At 27.6% G+C, this 22,958-nt stretch overlaps 2 protein-coding genes across 24 annotated transcripts in view; both read left to right on the forward strand.

Annotated features, from left to right (window-relative positions):
* The first annotated feature begins 808 nt into the window (after window positions 1-808).
* Window positions 809-22,845, forward strand: LOC136988279 (cell adhesion molecule Dscam2-like). The gene is made up of 5 exons (XM_067286162.1): window positions 809-1,210; window positions 1,311-1,601; window positions 21,506-21,793; window positions 22,226-22,516; window positions 22,775-22,845. Exons 1-5 carry the CDS (start codon window positions 1,159-1,161, stop codon window positions 22,792-22,794), a joined length of 942 nt encoding a protein of 313 aa, XP_067142263.1. The 5' UTR covers window positions 809-1,158; the 3' UTR covers window positions 22,795-22,845.
* The window catches only part of LOC136988275 (cell adhesion molecule Dscam2-like), a 62,168-nt gene continuing 40,871 nt past the window's right edge, over window positions 1,662-22,958 (forward strand). Inside the window, exons 1-4 of one of the 23 annotated variants that reach the window (XM_067286137.1) lie at window positions 2,971-3,289; window positions 3,403-3,504; window positions 3,580-3,870; window positions 4,431-4,721. In XM_067286137.1, the coding sequence (XP_067142238.1) occupies window positions 3,447-3,504; window positions 3,580-3,870; window positions 4,431-4,721 (640 nt within the window). In that variant the 5' untranslated portion in view covers window positions 2,971-3,289; window positions 3,403-3,446. Of the gene's footprint in view, window positions 2,131-2,209; window positions 2,501-2,970; window positions 3,290-3,402; window positions 3,505-3,579; window positions 3,871-4,272; window positions 4,355-4,430; window positions 4,722-4,939; window positions 5,558-5,620; window positions 5,965-6,105; window positions 6,397-6,503; window positions 6,713-6,784; window positions 7,073-7,100; window positions 7,442-7,511; window positions 7,800-10,682; window positions 10,768-12,245; window positions 12,640-12,706; window positions 12,995-13,044; window positions 13,363-13,430; window positions 13,725-15,045; window positions 15,460-15,527; window positions 15,822-15,954; window positions 16,022-16,145; window positions 16,437-17,180; window positions 17,263-17,332; window positions 17,621-18,113; window positions 18,649-18,717; window positions 19,015-19,081; window positions 19,370-19,697; window positions 19,813-19,885; window positions 20,177-20,471; window positions 20,613-20,687; window positions 20,979-22,794; window positions 22,883-22,958 lie in introns of those variants that run through there. The other 22 variants (XM_067286158.1, XM_067286151.1, XM_067286135.1 and 19 more) reach the window with 22 other exon arrangements.

The following is a 22,958-nucleotide window of genomic DNA, read 5'->3' on the forward strand; positions in this document are numbered from 1 at the left end:
ATAATTCTCTATATGATAATTTTATTTTTATAGTCGAAAGTGACAAATATTTTAAGGTTTAATTTTAATGGTTTGATTTTATTATTTAATATTAAAACATTTAGTTCTAAAATATACCAATGTGGTGCTGCAGTGTGTTATATCCCGAAAGCCTTTACAGTTTTCAAGTGGATGATCTTGTATTGTTATTATTGTTATTATACAAGTTAAAATTGTGTTTATTTCTGTATAGTTTTATCGAGTGACTAGTGTTCAATAATTACATGAAAATATCGCTTTAAGATGTGTTCTTTTCAATCATGCTAACTACTAAAAGAATTTAGGAACGATCGTATGGATGATGCCAAGATAATGTGTCAAATTTTTTATCTATTTTACTTCACAATTCTTTTTATTGGATATAGCACTGTAAATGGTAAGTTGTTGGTTATAAATTTGATTTATCATTTTAACGCTTTAAACTTTCAGATATGATTAAAAAATAATATATTAATTGTAGGACAAAATGCTCCAAAAATTATGCCATTTTATTTTTTATCAAATATTCAAGAAGGACAAAAGCAACATGTAATGTGTTCGGTAGTAGATGGTGATCCACCTTTATCTTATCATTGGATGAAAGATGGTATCGATATATCTAAAATTTCAAGTATCAAAATTGAATTGTCCGCTGACTCCTATTCGACTTTGCTTATACCTTCTGTGAAATCAGAACATATAGGAAATTATACTTGTATTGTGAAAAATTCTTTAGGTTCTGACAGTTACACTGCTTCTTTGGTTATGAAAGGTATGGATTTTATTTAACATAACAATAAAATTATATATTTAAAACATAAGTTTTTATTTTATTAAAATAGCGCGATATTTTAATCGCTATATTGTGTTCGCCGAAAATTTTTTTGATAAATTTATCGCGGTTTTTAAGAGTTTAGTTCGAAATTAAACCACTGGTGGTGTCGTAGTTTCGAATTATCTTTGGTGTTTGGAATGAGAGTATTTTGTTGTTTCCTCGAAAATATATTAATTAGGTAAGTGTGATTATACTTTGCATTATTTTATAATTTTAATTTTATTTTTATTTGTATAAGTAAACCTTTAACAAGTTTCATTTTTAATTTACTCTAGAATTTCATAGAAACAATATTAATTATAACCATGTTCCTATCTCTACTAGTTTTTGTATTAATGAAGTTACATATTGGCAAAGGTATCAATTTTACTGTATATAAAATTTAATTTACGTTTTTAGTTAAATACGTCATAACACTTTTCATGCCTATTTAATAAATTCTTGCTCTGCCCAATAGGTGTTACTGCACCACAAATTAAACCATTTTATTTTTCAACAACTATTCAAGAAGGGCAAAGAGAACAAATAATGTGCTCAGTTGTCGCTGGTGAATCACCTTTACAATTCAATTGGAAAAAAGATGGTGTTGACATCGATAAATTTATAAATATTAAAGTTGAAGTGTCACCCAATTTCTATTCTGCCTTAATAATTCCTTCTGTAAAATCTGAAAATATTGGGAATTATACATGTACAGTGAAGAATGCCATTGGATCTGATAGCCATACTGCCTCTCTCGTGATGAAAGGTAAAATATCACATATAAATAAATTGTGTGTTATCTTTGGTTTTTCGTAGTGATATTTATACAATAACCATTTGAGTCTTGTTTCACGAAACGTTTGTTGAATTGTGGCGCTCCCATATTTTATCATTTGCCGTTTAATTTCTATATGCTCTTATTATATAAAAAATAATTTAAGATTTTGATTCCATAATAAACCGTTATTGGCGCTGCAGTTTTCGTCTAGTCGACATTCTTTTCATCTTAAAATCAGAAGTGTGTTCTTCCAATCAGTTTTTCAGATCAGGTGAAAAGAGTAACTATTGAAATCTACGTGTAAAATCAAAGTGAGTTGTATATACTTAATAATATGTAGTACGTTTATCAGTTTTATTAGACATAGTTTTAATCATCAAATTAATTTTATATAGTTTGTTCAGTGCTCTGATGGTATACTTTCGGAAACACCCAACAGAGGTCAGTAGTACGTTGCTTCTGATCCGCACAATTCTTTATTTAATGCATATTTTGTGGACTTCAAAAGTTGCTTTTGGTGGGCACATTACATTTAAAATTATTTATTGTAAATATATTTCTTAAAAGTATTTATAAATGAAATGAAATTTTTTCAGGCGCGGTTTCTCCTCAAATAAAACCGTTTTATTTCTCAGCAAATGTCGAAGAAAATCAGAGGGAACAAGTTACTTGTTCTGTTGTAGCTGGAGAACCGCCTTTCTCTTTTAATTGGATGAAAGATGGGATAAATGTGAATAAATTTTTAGATATAAAGATAGAAATACCGAATGATTTTTATTCGGTTTTAATTCTCCCTTCAGTAAAAACAGAGAATATTGGAAATTATACTTGTATTGTATCAAATTCTGCTGGATCCGATTCTTATACCGCATCGCTGATAATGAAAGGTAAACATTGAATTTTATATTACCGAAAAAATAATACAGAGTATTATTATTACTTTTACATTTGTAGATTAGCTCTAACTTTGGATATAATAAAGGGAAACATCAAGTGAACTTTCATATTTTATTTATAATAATCATAATTTTTTTTATACATATACAAACATATACACATTAATTTAACCGTTTTCATGCATTTGCGAGATTTTGAAAATGTAGTTTATTCCATTTTCAAAATCTGACAAATGCATGAAAGCTGAATGTATCACTATACGAGTATATTGTATGTATACTAATTAATATATGTTTATCTCAGAAATTTATTGATATGATTTCGATTTTATATAAATTTCTGACGGATATTTTAGAAATTATTTGTATGTTTGTAGTTTTTTGTACAAAATATCGGTATAAATATTCCTTTTGATCTGTTTCTTTATATAAGCCTATAAAATTCGTTACGAGAAGAATAGAAACGGCGGCACCGGGAATCGATGAAACGTTACCAAATTTTGTTACGAACAGTTTATATAGGGAATAAGGGGCAAAGCCACCTCTAGTTGTATATAAAATAAACAGCATTTCATGAAATATTCTCAATATAATCATTTCCATAGTGTAATTTCTAATGTGTGTTTAATTCGCTTTCTAAAAATTAATTTCTATTATTAAAAATTCAGTTACATTTAGTTCTGAAATATGTCGCTAGTGGTGTTTCAGTCTTCATTCTGTAGAAATCATTTTGAGTAGGAAATCTTACATTGTTACTCTGAAAAACAAACTTAATTTCAGGTAAGATTCAGGTTTTCCGTATAATTCGCGACATATTTTGATTCATCATTTCATGTTTAAATGTTATGTTTCGTTTTAACGAACTAATTTAGGTTATAAACATTTCCTTGTAGATAATTTTGATTCTGAACGTCAAAATTCGACTACAGATGTCGCTATGAAAAAATTCGAAAAGTTAGCTATAATAATTTATACGTTTGTTTTTGCTGTTAATGGTTAGTAGAGGTTAAGTATTTTGTTTCAAAAATTATTTTATCCTAGTATTTATTAAAGATTAAAATATTCTACAGCGGTAGTTATGCCGAAAATTAAGCCATTTTATTTTACATCATCGGTTGAAGAAGGCCAGAGAGAACAGATTATATGTTCTGCTATATCAGGCGATCCACCGCTAACGTTTTCATGGACGAAAGATGGAGTTGATGTTAACAAAATATCAGATGTAAGAGTGGAATCTCCAAGCGATTTTTATTCTGTGTTAGTTATATTATCAGTCAAACCGAAAAACATTGGAAATTACACTTGTACAGTTACAAATCCTGCTGGATCCGATAGCTTTTCAGCTGCTCTTGTAATGAAAGGTAAAGAAAAAGAATCCAAATTTATTGTTATTATATATGTTTTAGGCATTTTATAAAATAAATTGAATTAAATCTCACATTTTTATGCGTTTTTAGTTTAAAAGTATTTCATCTAAACAAACAAACAAAAATATTAAACAATAGTAATAAAATTCGCCACTATAGCGCTTCAGATGTAATTTACCCAAAACTCATTGCGGTATGAATGACCAAACCTCTTCGCATGTTTTAATAACATTTTAAGTCGTGATTTTACAGATATATTAGTTATTCTAGAGAAATTTTATATTCCTCTCCAAAGGTATTGTGCTTTATGGTGTATATTTTAGTCTTACAGTGTTATATCAAAATAATTTCCTTTGTTATAATGAATAGCTTGTATATTTCATTGACTATTCACTGGAGGTCGTCGGAGAGATGACAATAGTTAGCAAACTGTTTTCAGTTCTATTTATTTCTTTATTGGAAATATTCTCAGTGACTTGTGAGTAATTCAACGATTTTAAAAATTTTAATATTTTCAATAATATGCCACAATTTCATAAATTTTGTTCTTGTAGGTATACATGCTCCACAAATTAAACCGTTTTATTTCTCTGCAACATTACAAGAAAATCAAAGAGAACAAATTACATGTTCTGCTATTGCTGGCGATCCACCTTTGTCTTTCTCATGGACAAAAGACGGAATTAATATTGATAAATTTTCCGATATCATCATTGAATCGCCTAAAAATTTTTATTCAGTTCTCGTGATTCTTTCAATTCAAACAAACCATATAGGAAATTATACCTGTATTGTCAAAAATTCTATGGGTTCTGATAGTTTTACAGCAGCTTTGGTATTAAAAGGTATGAATTTTATATATGTCAGATTATGTTTTACGTGACATGGCACTCTGCCCTGTGTTTTACTGCCCTTATTTTAATATCTGTTATTATTTATATATATAATATAATCGATATTAGTATATATAGTATTTATTATATTTTCTCTGATTTTTGAAATACGTAAAATGCACGCTTAATTCTCATTGCGGACGCTAGTAGCGCTTCAGTTTTCATTTAATAAAATGTCACTGAAGTTTATGAAAGAATTGTAAAAATCGGTTTTACTTTTTAAGCTAAACAAGTACACATTGGGAAAGTGTTTTAACACGAAGCATCTGATAAGTAGTGTATTTCAGTAATTTAATAGAATGACTATTATTATCCTTCATTAATGCTTGAACTATCAATCGGTACAACTATCTTATTGAATTTATTACAATGGCTGTTGTATATATTATATTCTTGATTCTTTTCCCGTTTTTGACATCGAATGGTTAGTGTTATATATAATATTCACAAAAGATATATACCTATTGATTATTTTAAACATAAAAAATATTTTTCAGGCTTGATTATTCCTAAAATTAAACCATTTTATTTTTCTTCATCCGTCGAAGAAGGGCACAAAGAGCAAGTTATATGTTCCGTAGTAGCCGGTGATGCTCCTTTAACCTTTATATGGAAGAAAGATGGGAGTGATATCTCAAAATTTCCTGATATTAAAGTGGATATAGCAAATAATTTATATTCGGTTTTGGCAATATTGTCTGTGCAGCCAGAAAATATTGGTAATTATACATGCATAGTTAAAAATCCCGTTGGATCTGATAGTTATACGGCTGGTTTAATAATGAAAGGTAAATGTATACTGTTAGTTTTTGGAATATTACATTTATACTGTGAAATGATTTCTTCATTGTAAATTAAAATTTTATTTAATTCATTTTACATAATTTCACCGATTTTAGTTAGTTCAGTAACATCTCACTTGGAGTGCAGTAGTGCTTAAATATCCCGACAGTGTTTGCGAATGTTCACATTATATCGGCATAAATCGTATATCATTAACAATATTATCTTTAATTTTATCAGGAACTAATTAACATAAGTTTAACTCGATGAAATCATAAGACAAACGGAATAGTTTCATTTTATAGTGATTATTTTCGATTTTAACAGTTATCGAGCCCATCTTAGAATAGCTTTATGGAAGCTATTTTTCTTTGTGTCATTGCTGTTTTGCGTTATCTTCAGTTTTCGATCGGTGAGTAACGTTGATTTTATAGTAATTTAACGTATAAAATACCAAATTTTTAAAAATATTGTAAATTTATTGATAAAATATATTGAAATTTTTAAATGAAACTTATGAAGTTTGTTTTATGAATAATAATTATTTTTATAGGTGTTAAGTCACCAAAAATCAAACCTTTTCATTTTTCTGATGATATACAAGAAAATCAAAGAGAACAAGTAACATGCTTAGTTAAAGAAGGCGAACTTCCATTGAATTTTCAATGGATGAAAGATGCTGTTGAAATTAGACGTATTTCTAATGTTTTAATTAAACAGATTGATGATTTCTCTTCAATGTTAACTATTCCATCTGTCACTGTTGATAATGTAGGGAATTACACTTGCACAGTTACAAACAATTATGGATCCGATAGATATACAGCACTTTTGAAAATGAAAGGTGAGCATATTAAAAAAAAATGGTTTAAAGATTAATTTATTAATTGTTTTTTTGTATATTTTATGTAATAAAGATTTTAAAATATTTTAAACGTTACTGTAATTCGGAAATTACACACTAATGGCGCAGTTGTAAAGAAGTTCATTCGCCATCTTTGATATTTATAGTTTATAACAGCGAAACATACAAAAGTAATCTCAAATTTCGACTGTTTACGATTAGTGAATATAACTTATTGTCTAGTTTCTGTCTTGATATATTATGTCAGTTATAATTTTACTTATAGCGTGTTTGAGCAGCTTTAACATACTAGTTGGTGAGTGATTAATACTTTTATTTGTTAAGCAACTTTGTTAAAACACATCCAAATTAGGAATGTTTCTTTTAGCTGCTGTGGTACCTAGAATTAAACCGTTTCATTTCACTAATGACATTCATATTGGTCAACGAGAACAAGTAGTGTGTTTGGTTATTGATGGAAATCCACCATTCACATTTATTTGGACAAAAGACGGTTCCAATATCGACAACTACCCGGAGATTCTTATTGATTATAATAATTACAATTCCATACTTATGATAGCATCAGTACAACCAAATAATATTGGAAATTACACTTGTACTGTGTCAAATAATGACGGTTCGGATTCCTACACTGCAGCGCTGTTAATGAAAGGTGAGAAAATACTCTAAATATATACATATGTAATAATTTCATAAATTTGTATATTCAGACACAAAAACGTGTTTAAATCAATATATTCCATAACTCACGAAATATGTCACGCGATTTTTTCGCCACTAGTGGTGTTTCAGTCGTTAATTGTCGCCATGAAAATAAGTTGAAGATACTATTCAATTAAGTAAGTATTTGATAGTAATTTTTATCAAACAATAAATTTAAATATCATTAAACTTAATAGAATAATATATTAATAGATTCTATTCTTTCTAGATGCATTTATAATAACACAAACAATGATTACAATATGGCACAATAATCTCAAAGTTATTTTCTATATAGTCATTTTGTGCCTCGTGCATGGTAAGTGTATAATAATTTTTATATATTATAAGTTAGTTAAAACGAAATTTCTGACCATCCATCTTTTCAGGAAAGACCATTCCTAAAATCAAACCATTCCATTTCACTCAAAATCTTCGTGAAGGTCTGAAAGAACAAGTTACTTGTGCTGTCAATGAAGGAGAAACTCCTCTTACTTTCACATGGTTGAAAGATGGCGAAGATATTATGAAATTTAAAAAAATAAAAATAGTGGATATAGCAGATAGTTCTTTGTTAATCATTCCATCTGTTCAGTCCGAAAGCATTGGAAATTATACATGTATTGTTAGGAATTCTATGGGTTCCGATAGTTATACGTCTCAGTTAATCTTGAAAGGTAAGATTGTATTGTTTCTGGAAAAATGTAATATATATATAATAATTTTCGGTTTCCATGATATGATAAAAAAATTTAAGAAAGAATCATCGTAAACATGAAATACTAGTGGCTATTTTTGTGCGAATTTATCTTAATATTAAAATATTGGCTGTGTGAAGTGAAATTCCGCTAGGAGGTTGTATAATCGTATTTAGTATTGTTTGTGAAGTGATGGATGAATTAAAGTTTTATTCATTTTAAGTGTTAAATATAAGTGAGATTTTAGAAAAGGTTTCAGAAATTGTTTAGTGTCAATGGAATGCTTCGTGAAAAGAGAAGTGAAAACATTGTTGTTCGTTTTCACCATAGGTTATTGTTTTTGCAGTGAGTAGAGCAAACGTTTTGATTCTGAACTAAATTTTATATGTATATAAATTTAATGCTGATTTTATTTTAGGTGTATCTCCACCTAAAATAAAACCATTTCATTTTACAAAAGATATTCAGGAAGGTGAAAGAGAGCAGGTAACATGTGGATTAAAATCAGGCAGTCCATCTTTTGTGTTTAGTTGGATGAAAGATGGAATAAACATTAAAAACACTCCTGATATAAGCATTGTCGATGTTCCAGTCAGTTATACTTCTCTTTTAGTAATTTCTTCAGTTCAAGCGAAACATGTTGGAAATTATACATGCATAGTTAAAAATTCCGAAGGTATAGACAGCTATACAGCTGCTTTGGTGATGAAAGGTGAGATCATATGATATTGATTTAATTTTTAGAATGTTTTACGAATGGAATTTCATTTTGATTAAATTTTATTAAGGAAAAAGTTAATGATGATTGACTATTGTAAAGGTATATTTAAAATTTTATAATTTACTTGTACTATTACTATATTTTTATAGTAGTTACATGTATATTTTTAAAATAACAAATATCGACCTAATTTTCAAATTGCTTTTAGAGAAGACAGAAGCATTTAAAAATATATATTTAAAATTCACATTTGTTGAGACTAATTTATTATTCATGTTTTTTTAAAGCTGTTAAATATTAGTTTGTAATTAAATTACTAACATTATCGTAAATTTTATGTAAAGCCAACCAAATAATGTTTATATTTAAATATATATAGAATTGTACAATTTTGTTTTGAGCGACGATTGTCGATTACAAATATTTTGCGACAAATATAAATTAGTTTGTTGCAAAAATCTATTTGACTAATTTAGAAAATGATAAAGATGTAATGTAAAATTAATTATTCTTCGTCAAAAGTTTATGAATTCAACAATTGATTTATAAGTTCTTATTAAATTATACCATCATAAAATTTGAATGCTTTTCGTATAAGTCTCAACAACAAATTTTAAGTTAATGAAATATAAAAGTAGTATAGATTTTGTATAAGTTAAATTTATTATTATTGCCATTTGGAATTGCTTTAATCAGATATAGAACAGTTTCTACTAGAAACAGTTTTATATGTGAAATTTATCGAAGAAATCTTATCTATTCTGATTAAATGAAACAATATAATGTTAGACGTAATATTAAAATGTTTCTGTTTATCTTTTATCTGGCATTTGCTTTATATTGGGTAAACTTGGTTTTCAAAAATTCTGCTTCCTCATTATCAGATTTAAGTCAGATTTTGATGTTCGCGAAATTTGTGTGAAATCTTAATACTTCTAAATGACAGTGCAGGTTTAGTGTGGTCACAATATTCTAGTAGTTGATGATTTTGTTGAAAAAACACTAACTATTTACACGTATTATTATGAGGATGATGATATGAGACTTCAATAATCTAGTATTAGTGGAATATTTTCGTTACAAAATTACTACTAATCGTATAATAATAACATAATCGTATTCTACATTGCCGCATTATTAATCAAAAGTGAGAAAATAATTTTAAAAAATGTTATACGTATATATAAATCAATTTTCTAAATGCATAGTGCGTTCACACACAAATATCTGTTTAAAATCGACAGATTTCTTAAACTTGTGACTTATGCAGTTCTTTCGCCACTGGTGGTGTTTCAGTCGTTAATTCTCGCCATGACGATAAGTTGAAGGCACTTTATTTTACTAGGTATTTAAAATTTTCATTGATACTTAAGCGTATTGTTAGATTATGAATAATATAAACACTTCTTGTTCTTTCTAGATGTGTTTATAGTCAAATATTAAACAATGATTGCAATATGGCAAAAAAGTCACACAACTATTTGCTATGTAGTCATTTTGTGCCTCGTTTATGGTGAGTGTATAATAATTATATATATATGGTAGTTGGGACGATTTCTGATCATCCATCTTTTCAGGAAAGACCATTCCAAAAATTAAACCATTTCATTTCACTCAAAATCTTCGTGAAGGTCTAAAGGAGCAAGTTATCTGTGCTGTCAATGAAGGAGAACCACCTCTTTCTTTCACTTGGTTGAAAGACGGCGAAGATATTCTAAAATTTAAAAAAATAAAAATAATGGATATAGCAGATAGTTCTTTGTTAATCATTCCATCTGTGCAGTCTGAGAGTGTTGGAAATTATACATGTATTGTTAGGAATTCTATGGGTTCCGATAGTTATACGTCTCAGTTAATTTTGAAAGGTAAGCTTTTTGTACTATTTTCGAAAAAAGACTGTTATAATTTTCGTTTTTTATAGTATGACAAGAATATATTAAAAAATATCATCATGGATATTAAAAACTTGTGGCTATTTTTGTGCGATATACTGTAACATTATTAAAATACTGGATACGTAAAGTGAAATTCCGCTAGGAGATTGTACAATCGGATTCAATATTGTTTGTGAAACGTTATATGACAATGTTTAAGTGTTAAATGCAAATGAAATTTGGTAAAGTAGTTATAAAGTTTTCAAACTCCAGTCAGTATCAATGGAATGGTTTATGAATAGAAAAGTGAAAACATTGTTCATCGTTTTCAATATAGGTTATTGTTTTTGCAGTGAGTAGAGTTTTGATTCTGAAAATGAGTCGTTATGTGTATCGAAATTTAATTCTGAATTTATTTAGGTATATCTCCACCGAAAATAAGACCATTTCATTTTACTAAAGATATTCAGGAAGGAGAAAGAGAGCAGGTGATATGTGGGTTAAAATCAGGCAATCCATCTTTTGTGTTTAGTTGGATGAAAGATGGAATAAACATTAAAAACTTTCCTGATATAAGCATTGTCGATGTTCCAGACAGTTACACTTCTCTTTTAGTAATTTCTTCAGTTCAAGCGAAACACGTTGGAAATTATACATGCATAGTTAAAAATTCCGAAGGTATAGACAGTTATACAACTGCTTTAGTGATGAAAGGTGAGATTATATGATATTGATTTAATTTTTAGAATATTTTATGAATGGAATTTCATTTATTTTGATTAAATATTAATATTTTTGAAGAAAAAGTTAAGGATTATTTATGAGAAAGTATGAAGTATCGATAATGATGATTGACATTTGTGAACTTCAAAATTATATAATATACTACCACCACATTTTCATAGTAATTACATGCATTTTTTAAAATAACAATATCGACCTAATTTGCAAATTGCTTTTAGTCTAATCTTATAGAAGATAGATAGCATTTAAAAAATATAGTTAAAAATTCGTTCGTTGGGAATGAAATTACACTAATTTATTATTCATGTTTTTTAAAGCTGTTAAATATTAGTTTATAATTAAACTACTAACATTATCGTAAATTTTATGAAAAGCCGACCAAATAATGTTTATATTTTATTTAAATGTATATAGAATTGTACAACTTAGTTTGATTATGTTTTGAACGACGATTGTCGATTACAAATACAGTATATTGTAACAAATATAAATTAGTTTGATGCAAAAATCTATTTGACTAATTTAGAAAATGATAAAGATGTAATATAAAATTTATTATTCTGCGTCAAAAGTTTATGAATTCAACAATTGATTTATAAGTTCTTATTAAATTATACCATTATAAAATTTGAATGCTTTTCGTATAAGTCTCAATAACAAATTTTAAGTTAATGAAATATAAAAGCAGTATAATTTTTGTATAAATAAAACTTAAGCAATTGCAAATGGTAACAATAATAAGTCAGATATGGGACAGTTTCTACTAGAAACAGTTTTATATCTGAAATTTTTCAAAGAAATCTCATCTAGTCTGATTAAATGAAACAATACAAAAGTCTACTTCCTCATTATCAGATTTTAATTTTCGCGAAATATTCGTGAAATCTTAATATTCCTAAATGATAATTCAGTTTCAATATCGGCACAATATTATCTTTTGCACTAGATTATCTTTTGAATAAACACTAACGTTTTATATGTGTATTATTCAGATGATGATGATGATATCAGACTTCCAATAATTGCATTAGTGGAATATTTTCGTTACAAAATTACTATTATGTATATAATGATGACATAATCGTATTTTACATTGCCGCATTATTAATCAAAAGTGAGAAAATAATTTTAAAAAATGTTATACGTATATATAAATCAATTTTCTAAATGCATAGTGCGTTCACACACAAATATCTGTTTAAAATCGACAGATTTCTTAAACTTGTGACTTATGCAGTTCTTTCGCCACTGGTGGTGTTTCAGTCGTTAATTCTCGCCATGACGATAAGTTGAAGGCACTTTATTTTACTAGGTATTTAAAATTTTCATTGATACTTAAGCGTATTGTTAGATTATGAATAATATAAACACTTCTTGTTCTTTCTAGATGTGTTTATAGTCAAATATTAAACAATGATTGCAATATGGCAAAAAAATTACGCAACTATTTGCTATGTGGTCATTTTGTGCCTCGTTTATGGTGAGTGTATAAAATTTATACAGTATATGTAGTAGTTGGAACGATTTTTGACCACCCATCTTTTCAGGAAAGACCATTCCAAAAATTAAACCATTTCATTTCACTCAAAATCTTCGTGAAGGTCTAAAGGAGCAAGTTATCTGTGCTGTCAATGAAGGAGAACCACCTCTTTCTTTCACTTGGTTGAAAGACGGCGAAGATATTCTAAAATTTAAAAAAATAAAAATAGTGGATATAGCAGATAGTTCTTTGTTAATCATTCCATCTGTGCAGTCTGAGAGTATTGGAAATTATACATGTATTGTTAGGAATTCTATGGGTTCCGATAGTTATACGTCTCAGTTAATTTTGAAAGGTAAGCTTTTTGAACTATTTCTGAAAAAAAAGATTATTATAATTTTCGATTTTTCTAATACGACAAGAATATATTTAAAAAATTATCATGGACATTAAAAACTTGTGGCTATTTTTGTGCGATATACTGTAACATTATTGAAATACTGGGTATGTGAAGTAAAATTCCGCTAGGAGGTTGTACAGTACAATCGGATTCAATATTGTTTGCCAGTCGATGTATGATATAATATTTAAGTATTAAATGCAAGTAAATTTGGTAAAGTGGTTATAAAGTTATCAAACTCCATTCAGTATCAATGGAATGGTTCATGAATAGAAAAGTGAAAACATTGTTCTTCGTTTTCACCATAGGTTACTGTTTTTGCAGTGAGTAGAGTTTTGATTCTGAAAATGAGTTGTTATCTGTATCTAAATTTAATTCTGATTTTATTTAGGTGTATCTCCACCTAAAATAAAACCATTTCATTTTACAAAAGATATTCAGGAAGGTGAAAGAGAGCAGGTGATATGTGGGTTAAACTCAGGCAATCCATCTTTTGTGTTTAGTTGGATGAAAGATGGAATAAACATTAAAAACTTTCCTGATATAAGCATTGTCGATGTCCCAGTCAGTTACACTTCTTTTTTAGTAATTTCTTCAGTTCAAGCGAAACATGTTGGAAATTATACATGCATAGTTAAAAATTCCGAAGGTATAGACAGCTATACAGCTGCTTTGGTGATGAAAGGTGAGATTATATGATGTTGATTTAATTTTTAAAATGATTTACTAAATAAATTTTCATAATTTTTTTTGTTTTTAAATTAACGAAAAAAATCATTTTGAAAAAAGTACGAATTACGATAATTATGTTTGACCTATTATGGAATTATATAGGCCTAATATATTGCTATTAGATTGCTATAATTCCATATATAGTTTTAAAATAATAAATATTGTTTTACTTAATCCATAATTTCCAAAAATGAAATTAGACGAATTTATTCATTAAAGCTACTAAATATTGATTGATAATTAGATTAATGGTATTGCAATTTTTATGAAAAGTCAATGTTAAACTGATATGCATTTTAATTTTATTTGTATTTCGGCGATTATGCACAAAATACCTTGTAACGAAGATACTTTATTTTGAAATAATAAAAAGATGCGTTGATATAATGCAAATTATTCGGATAATTTAGGAAATGATGATTGATAACTGTTACACAAAAAATTAACTTTATATTAAGTAATTTACAAATTATGTCTATAATAATTTATAAATTAATTTATAAGTTATTAGTTTTTTATATTAAATTACATCAATATAAATTTTGATTTGCTTTTTAATATAAGGAGCAGTTTTTTATTAGTAATAAAAAATCATTTTATATTTCACTATAATTTTTGCTTATATATAAAACTTTACATTTTAATAAAATTCCAAAAGACTATTGAATAGATTTTTATAAAAGTATAACTTTTTTAACTTTTTGTAAAAATAAAACTTACCGTTTGATTAGAATTAATAATGTCATTTGCATTTAGAGTTAAGTGTGTTTCTGATGGAAACCGTAAAGTATTTGAAATTTTCTTCAAAAATTTCATTCATTGTGATTAATGAAGAAAAATCCTATTGACGTATTATTAAATGAAATCCCGGTGTGTCTTCAATCTAACTATTTATAATTGGTTTTCAGAACCCACAAAAGTTATCAGATTTACATTTAGATTCTCATTTGTATGCAGTACGTAATGTGCACACAAAATAATTTTTTTTTTTTTTTTTTTTCAAATGAAGGGTTCAATATACAGCTTGTCAAAAGTCGCTTAACACCTATAAAATCGAACCGAGTTAGGCAGGAGAAACATGTTATGCCGTCCGATTGACACACAGATGGTTGCTCCTAAGTATAACATGTTTCTATTATGCCAAAATTTTCCTTGTTTGCTTCAATTTTATAAGGGTGTTAAGCGACTTTTCACTTACCATGTATTACAATATTCTGTCTGATATGTGATTGATCGATTATTCGAGAAAGCGTTAACATTTTTCGCACTCATTAGCGGAAGTGGGATTCTAGACATAATGTAAGGAAGTTACAGGACTTCAGTAATTTTATATTAGTGGAATGTTTTTGTTATAAAATTATATATTAAATACGTATTAATATCTTAATTATATTAAAACTAATATAAATGTGTAACATGACATGCAATCTTTTAGATAAGTTTTTGTATTTTAAATATACTCAAATTGTCGCTTGTGGCGCTACCGAATCGTCATTTCAGTGTTGATAAATTACTAGAGGTAGATAGGAATGCTTATATATATATATGCTATATTTAAATAAGTAATTAATGTAGTATAATAAAATGGTCATTGAACATTCTTTTGATATTAATTCAATCAGTTAAAATGGAGTGTGATTTAGCGTTTCGCTTTATTTTATTATTACTCGCCATCGGTTTTGTTTCAAGTAAGTACAGTACAAGTCATTTTTAGTGGAATTAATCAAAATTGAAATTAATTGGAATTCTCATTTAGTGAATAGTTCACCGAAAATAAAACCGTTTCATTTCACTGAAAATGTGAAATATGGTCAGAGAGAGCAAGTGATTTGTGCTGTTATAGAAGGAGACCCGCCACTCACTTTTACTTGGTATAAAGATGGCGAATCAATTGAGAAATTATCTGAAATCAAAATTGTCGATGTTGATAATAGTTACACATCTCTGCTAATCATTCCTTCAGTTACACCGAAAAATATTGGCAATTATAGTTGTGTAGTTTCAAATTCCATTGGTTCGGATAGATTTACTGCTACTTTGATTATGAAAGGTAATATTTTAAAATTATTTTTATAAATATTTATTGTAATAGGAATACAGCTTTTTTATAATATTGACGAGACTGTTGAAAATATGTTATAATAATTGATTTTATTGATAAGTTGCATTATTCTGACACTAGAGTGTGTAGTAACAAAATGGAGAATTCGTTGTATGTTCTCAACATTCTATGTATTCCTCTAGTCTTTGGTAAGTTTCTCAAAAATGTTTGTTTAAGCCATTCTTTCACATTCTCTTTGCATGCGAAATCTAAAAGAAATGTTCATAAAAATCAACAAACTTAAAATTCTACATTAGTTTTCTTATATTTCAGGGTCACTTCCAAAAATTAAACCTTTCCATTTTACAAATGATGTTAGAGAGGGACAGAGACAGCAGCTAACATGCACTGTTACCAATGGCGATTCTCCATTCAGTTTTGAATGGAAAAAAGATAATGTTGATACTAAAAAATTTTCTGGTATTAATATTGTTGATGTGGCCATCACAGATACTTCATTATTGAATATTCCTTCGGTTCAGGCCGAACATATCGGCAATTACACGTGTATAGTTTCTAATTCTGAAGGTACTGATAGTTATACCGCTGTTTTACTTATGAATGGTGAGTTTTATTTATCAAGTGTTCCTTCACTTTAAAAATTATGATATAGAATATATATATATATATTCTATATCATAATTTTTATATTTTTATTTTTATCAAACATATATATATATATATATATATATGTTTGAAATGTTATCGTAAGCATTGATATGAACAAAGTAAATTATTTATACGTAATTATTTTATTAATAAATTTATGTAAATTAAAAAGAGGACATTATAATAATGTTTTGGTTAAATTAAATATACTTTTCTTAAATATAGCTATTAAACAAAACAAAAATGAACTTGTGAAAATTATGCTGTATGCATGCAATATATCCTCAATAAAAGTTTATGATTTTATTTAAAAATCATGAGTAGATATTACCACTAGATGGCAACATGTTATAATTGGGGGCTTTTCGTATTTTACGAAATTTAAGACTGAATATAATCGCGAATTAGATATTAATAAAAAATATATATTTTTATAAAATTTTTTTATTAATGTATAGCTTATATATCTGAATGATCTAGAATTTATATTTTCTATATTAGTACATTGTTTTCTCACTTGTGGCAATACAGTCGCGTTCATGGCGTTAAAACTGTGAATGTTATTTTCGACTCCAGTAAAACTGTCTGACTATTTCTGATGTATTGTTTCGTTATCAGTGAAATTTTGTTGTACATTTGCTGAAATTTAACTGTCATTAATTTATAAAAAATATAAATGATTTATTGTTAAAATGGTATAAATTTTATTCCAAAATGAATTTATCATTGAAAGAAATCAATCGGATCTTGCTTCTCTTATCCACTATTCATATAGCTTATGGTAAGTTTGATGTAGTTTTGTTTTCTAAAGAAAAGTTCAATTGTTCATTAGAAAAGCTTTTCTTCCTTAGCCGTTTCGCCTCCAAAGATTCGCCCATTTCAATTTACGGATGGTCTTAAAGAAGGCCAGCGAGAACAAGTCACTTGTGCGGTACTAGAAGGCGATTTTCCACTTTCATTTATGTGGATGAAAGATCAAATGGAAATTGAAAGATTTCCAGATATAATTGTAGAAAAGAATGACTTTTATTCTGTGCTTATCATCCCATCTGTACAAGGTCAAAATATCGGAAATTATTCCTGTATCGTAGAAAACGCTGTCGGAAGAGATAAATTCATGGCTACTCTGATGATCAAAGGTAAAAAAATTACGCGAAAGTTGTTGAATGTTTGTGCTATATATATAACGTCAAAATTAATTTTATTAAATGCAAATTGTTTTGTTTTTATTTTTGTTTATTATTTAGAAGTTATAGAAAGTAAACAATTTCATCACGTATTGTAATCATTTGTCAACTTGATCGAATGCTTAATGTTTAGTTTTTCACAAAATTTCAAGACTATTTTTGTTTTTTATAATTTTCATTATATCGGTTTTATATATTATTACTGTGTGATAAAAATATAGCCTGATTTTAGCAAGCTTAACAAAGTATTGAACTGACGTGAAATTTTGAATAATGATATAAATAAAATGTGAAATTTTTTCGATAAAAATTTAAATTTTAATTTAAAGTGTACTGAAAATGTTGCTATTTTATAAAATTATAAAATCTAAATTAATTATATATGATATTACTTATGTTAGTTCTTTATTTTCTCGCTTGTGGCAATGCTGTAGCATACTTATAGCTTTGTTGATAGAATGAATTCTGCGTAAATTTATGTGAATATATCTTCTTTCTTTGGTGTTCTATTAAGAAACTTTGCTATGGTCCATTTATTGTATACTTTCAATAATGAATTCGTATTTGAAAGATACTAAACGAATAATTTTGTTCGTTTCCATTCTTCATATTGTTTTTGGTAAGTGTTTGCATTCATTTGCATACTGTTGGCAATAGTTACAAGCATTTATCATGAAATATTCTTTTATTAGCTGTTTCCCCTCCGAAGATTCGCCCCTTTCAGTTTACCAATGGTCTTAAAGAAGGCCAGCGAGAACAGATCATTTGTGCAGTTCTGGAAGGTGATTCTCCATTTATATTTACTTGGATGAAAGATCAAATGGAGATCGAAGGACATTCTGATATTAAAATAGAAAAGAATGAATTTTATTCGTTACTCATTTTTCCTTCTGTACATGCCCAAAATATTGGAAATTATTCGTGTATAATTGAAAATTCTTTTGGAAGTGACAGATTCACGGCTGCTTTAGTTATAAAAGGTAAAAAGTCTCAAACATATTATTAATTTTGACGCTAAATTTATATTAAAATATTTTTTTCAAATAATAAAAATTATTTCATTTCAACTGTGGAAATCTTATTTAATCATTTCTTTAGTTGGTCACTTTTGGCGTTGTTGTTGTTTTCTAGGAACCATGTTTTCTACTGCAGCCTTTCATGATGTTAGAGATTTAATTGTTTTGTATTTTACATGGTACCTTCTTAGTAAGCAAAGATTAGCATTTTTGTTCGTATATTAAAGTTAAGGTGTTTTCAATTAAGACAGTAGTATAATTAGCATATATTTGAAATGCGACAAATACAGGTTTTGTTTTCGTTGGTATTCATAATACCATTTTCGTCAGGTATGCTTGAAATAAGTTACTTTGATATAAGCATTTTTCTGTTAAATAACAACGCCATGCTTTTTAGGAAAGTATCCTCCTAAGATCAAAGATTTTCATTTTACCAAAGATGTAGAAATTGGAGAAAGAGAACAAGTAACTTGCTCCGTGAAATCAGGCGATCCGCCATTCACATATAATTGGAAAAAAGATAACATCGATATCAATGAATTTAAAGATATAAAAATCGAAACAAGCGAATTTTATTCCATATTAATTGTGCCTTCTGTTCAGCCGAAAAGTATTGGTAATTACAGCTGTATAGTAATCAATTCTTTTGGTTCTGATATATATACGGCTGCTTTGCTTATGAAAGGTAAGCTATAAAATAATAATAAGAGAGGTTTTTATTATTTTATATGATATAGATAAAAAATTATTATTATAAAACGAAATATTTCGCTATTTTTAAAATATGTTTTATTTGTCATGAAAATATTGCAAGACACTTTTTAAGAATTAGTACACATTGAAACTTCAATATAAAAAATTTTCGATTTTATCACGAATTAATTGTCTGATTTACCACATTGGCAGTGTTATCGTATTATTCCTTCTGTTTGTTGAAGTGAACTTAACCATCATTTTATAGCGAGTATTTATTGTTCCGTAAGTTAAACATTATAGTTTTGTCTTGTGAAAATCTGTTAGTCAATGTCTTTTTTTGATATGGACTATATATAGTTCAAATATAGAACTGAATAATGAATTTCAAACTAGTAGTGATAGGCTTAACAGTGATTTTCGATTTGTGCACAGGTAAGAGAGATAAATGAAGTTAATATAATTTGGAACGTAGACGCTAAAGGTAACAAAGTTTTTTAATATTTAGCCATGATTCCACCGAAAATCAAGCCTTTTCATTTTACTACAAACACAAGGATAGGTCAAAGAGAACAAGCAGTGTGCACGGTTATAGAAGGAGATCCGCCGTTTACTTTTACTTGGTTGAAAGATCAAATCGATATTAAAACACTTCCAGATATTAATGTGGATTCTATTAAAGATTTCAGTTCTTTTCTTACGATTCCTTCAATTCAACCATCAAACATTGGAAATTATACATGTATAGTACAAAATTCTGCAGGTTCTGATAGTTATACTGCATCTCTTGTGGTGAAAGGTAATCTATTAATAAAATAATAATGCATTGTAGTTATAAATTTCTTAGTATTAATAATAATTTTCACATTTTAAAGATTATTTCAGCAATAATATCTCATTCATAATTACAATCCTTTTTTTACTTACTCTTTTTGTTGGATTTGTCGATAATGGCGCTGTTGTTGAATTTTAAAAGCTGCAATCTTTTACCTTGGGTACACACTTTATAGTTGCAATAGGGTTGCAATACACACTTTAGGTTGCAATAGAGTGTTATTTCTTTAAATTTGTGTTCAGTTCAACGAATAACATATATGAAATGAAATGTTTTGTGTGATGATTTAGTATTAGTCTTAAAATAGAGTGTTCTACTATTAATAAGTTCGTTACAATGTATTTGAAGTTGGATATCAGGAAAATAATAATATATTCAATACAAATATCATGTGTTTTAGGTAGGTAATAAATTCATTCTTGTTAAATTCGACCTTTTATCCATTAGTGAAATAAATCTTATTTTGGTATTTTAGGAATTGTTCCGCCAAAAATTAAGCCATTTTATTTTACAAAAGATATAAAGGAAGGTGAAAGAGAGCAGGCAATCTGCGCTGTAAAATCGGGAGATAGTCCTCTCTCATTTACATGGATGAAAGATAATTCAGATATTTCAAATTTTCCAGATATTAAAGTTGAAATATTGAATAACTTTTACTCGGTTTTAATAATACCTTCAGTTCACTCAACGAATATTGGTAATTATACATGTATAGTAACGAATTCTGTGGGATCCGACAGTTTTACTGCCACTTTGATGATGAAAGGTGAGATGACATGAGATTTAAATAGGATATTTCGGTTTAAAAATTAAACGTTTATTCACTTTGCCTTTATTTTTTGCGACAAAGCTCTTAAATACTTGATTAATTATTCGTATTATCATCGAAGTAAATAATTTTTAAAAAGTTGTGTAAATTAACTTTTTTAAATAAAATAATCATTGTACTTAAAAATAAATAAATAATACAGCAAAAACTATTTAAAAAATATATCTTTTAGGCTACAGAGAGTAAAATTTATTTACTTAAATACTTAATTTGGCGCTGCTGTACCTCCCATTTTCGGTCACAATGTATGGTTCTTCGATAATATTTAAAAACCTTCATGTTTAAATATTCACAAAACAATTAACGAAAGTTAAATATTTGTATCAGAAATATTTCAGTTCATAATGATAACTGAATTTACTCTTTTATGGATCATTCATTTTTCTGTTGGTGAGTACTGCTAATATACAGTACACGGTGTCGAAATAATTATATTGTTTCTTGATGTCTGAATTTTTTCTTAGCCATAAATGTACCAAGAATTAAACCGTTTCACTTTACCAAGGATATTCAAGAAGGGGAGAGAGAACAAATTTACTGTGCAGTAAAAAGTGGAGATGCTCCGTTTACATTTCAGTGGCTTAAAGATGGAATCGATATAAGGAGAATCGCCGAAATCAAAGTAGAAACCAAAGATTTTAACTCTCTTTTGATGATTCCTACTGTTAAAACAGATAGCATCGGCAACTACACTTGCACAGTTACAAATTCTTTTGGTACCGACAGCTATACAGCACAGTTATTAATGAAAGGTGGGAATGAATGCAGTTATTTTACAGTATGTGTAAATTTTTGAAATTTTTTGTGAAATATATCTGGGCAGTAAATTTCAATGTTTCGTGAAATTCTTATTTTCACAAATAATGTAAGGAATTTGCTGTAGTTAATTTGTAAACAAGCATGCTGTAGAAACATACATTAAATATTTATGAAGCGATTTTTCAGGGAGAAAAAGTACACTTATTAATATAGTTTGGCCGATAAAATTTTGATTTTATTATTAAATATGTTTAGATCCAAAAAAGCAAACCCCAATGTCTGCTATTGACACTAGAGGCGCTTCACAGAATGGAGTATCTAGCTGTCATATTCATTTTTTTAGCGCTTGCAAATGGTATGAATTTCAATGTTTTATGATATTTTACAAAATTACAATTTGATAACGAAATTATTATTTTAATTAGGAATTCAGCCACCAAAAATATCACCATTTCATTTCAGTAATAATGTTGTTGAGGGGCAAAGACGACAAATATTGTGTACTGTTATAGAAGGCCATCCGCCCTTTAATTTTACGTGGAAAAAAGATAACATGGATATACAAAAATTTACAGGAATATCTATTGATTCTGCTAATATTTATAGCTCTTATTTAATGATTCACTCTGTACAAATGGAAAATATGGGTAATTACACTTGCATGGTTACAAATTCGGCTGGGGCCGATAGTTATACCACTTCTTTAATTATGAAAGGTAGGCATCTTATGTAACATCTTAATCAGTTTTAGGCAAAAAGCTTTATAAATTATAGAGAGTAAATAAATGCTTACAGTTTTTATTTAATAATCGATTAAATACAGCTGGAAAATATGTTGAATATGTGTAAATATTATTATATTTTCCGCATTTTTATTCATTTTAATTATGTGAAATAATTTGGAATTTTATAAATAAATTTAAGATATTCTTCATTATTATTATTATATTTTGATAATGTGGTTATACCAGTAGTTCCGTTTTGTGCCACTTGAGGTATCATAGTTTCTCAGAGAAAATTTCAATTGAATGGATTTTTAACTAATCTTTCATGAATAATAGAAGATAATAATGAAAATGACGGTGAGCATAATTATAAAATTTAATATTAAATTTTATATCTTGTTTAAAATCACTTATAATCGTTATTTCTAATAGA

This window comes from Centruroides vittatus, unplaced genomic scaffold, assembly GCF_030686945.1.
Source record: "Centruroides vittatus isolate TY-2023 unplaced genomic scaffold, ASM3068694v2 scaffold_324, whole genome shotgun sequence".
In the NCBI taxonomy this organism is placed as follows: Eukaryota; Metazoa; Arthropoda; class Arachnida; order Scorpiones; family Buthidae; genus Centruroides; species Centruroides vittatus.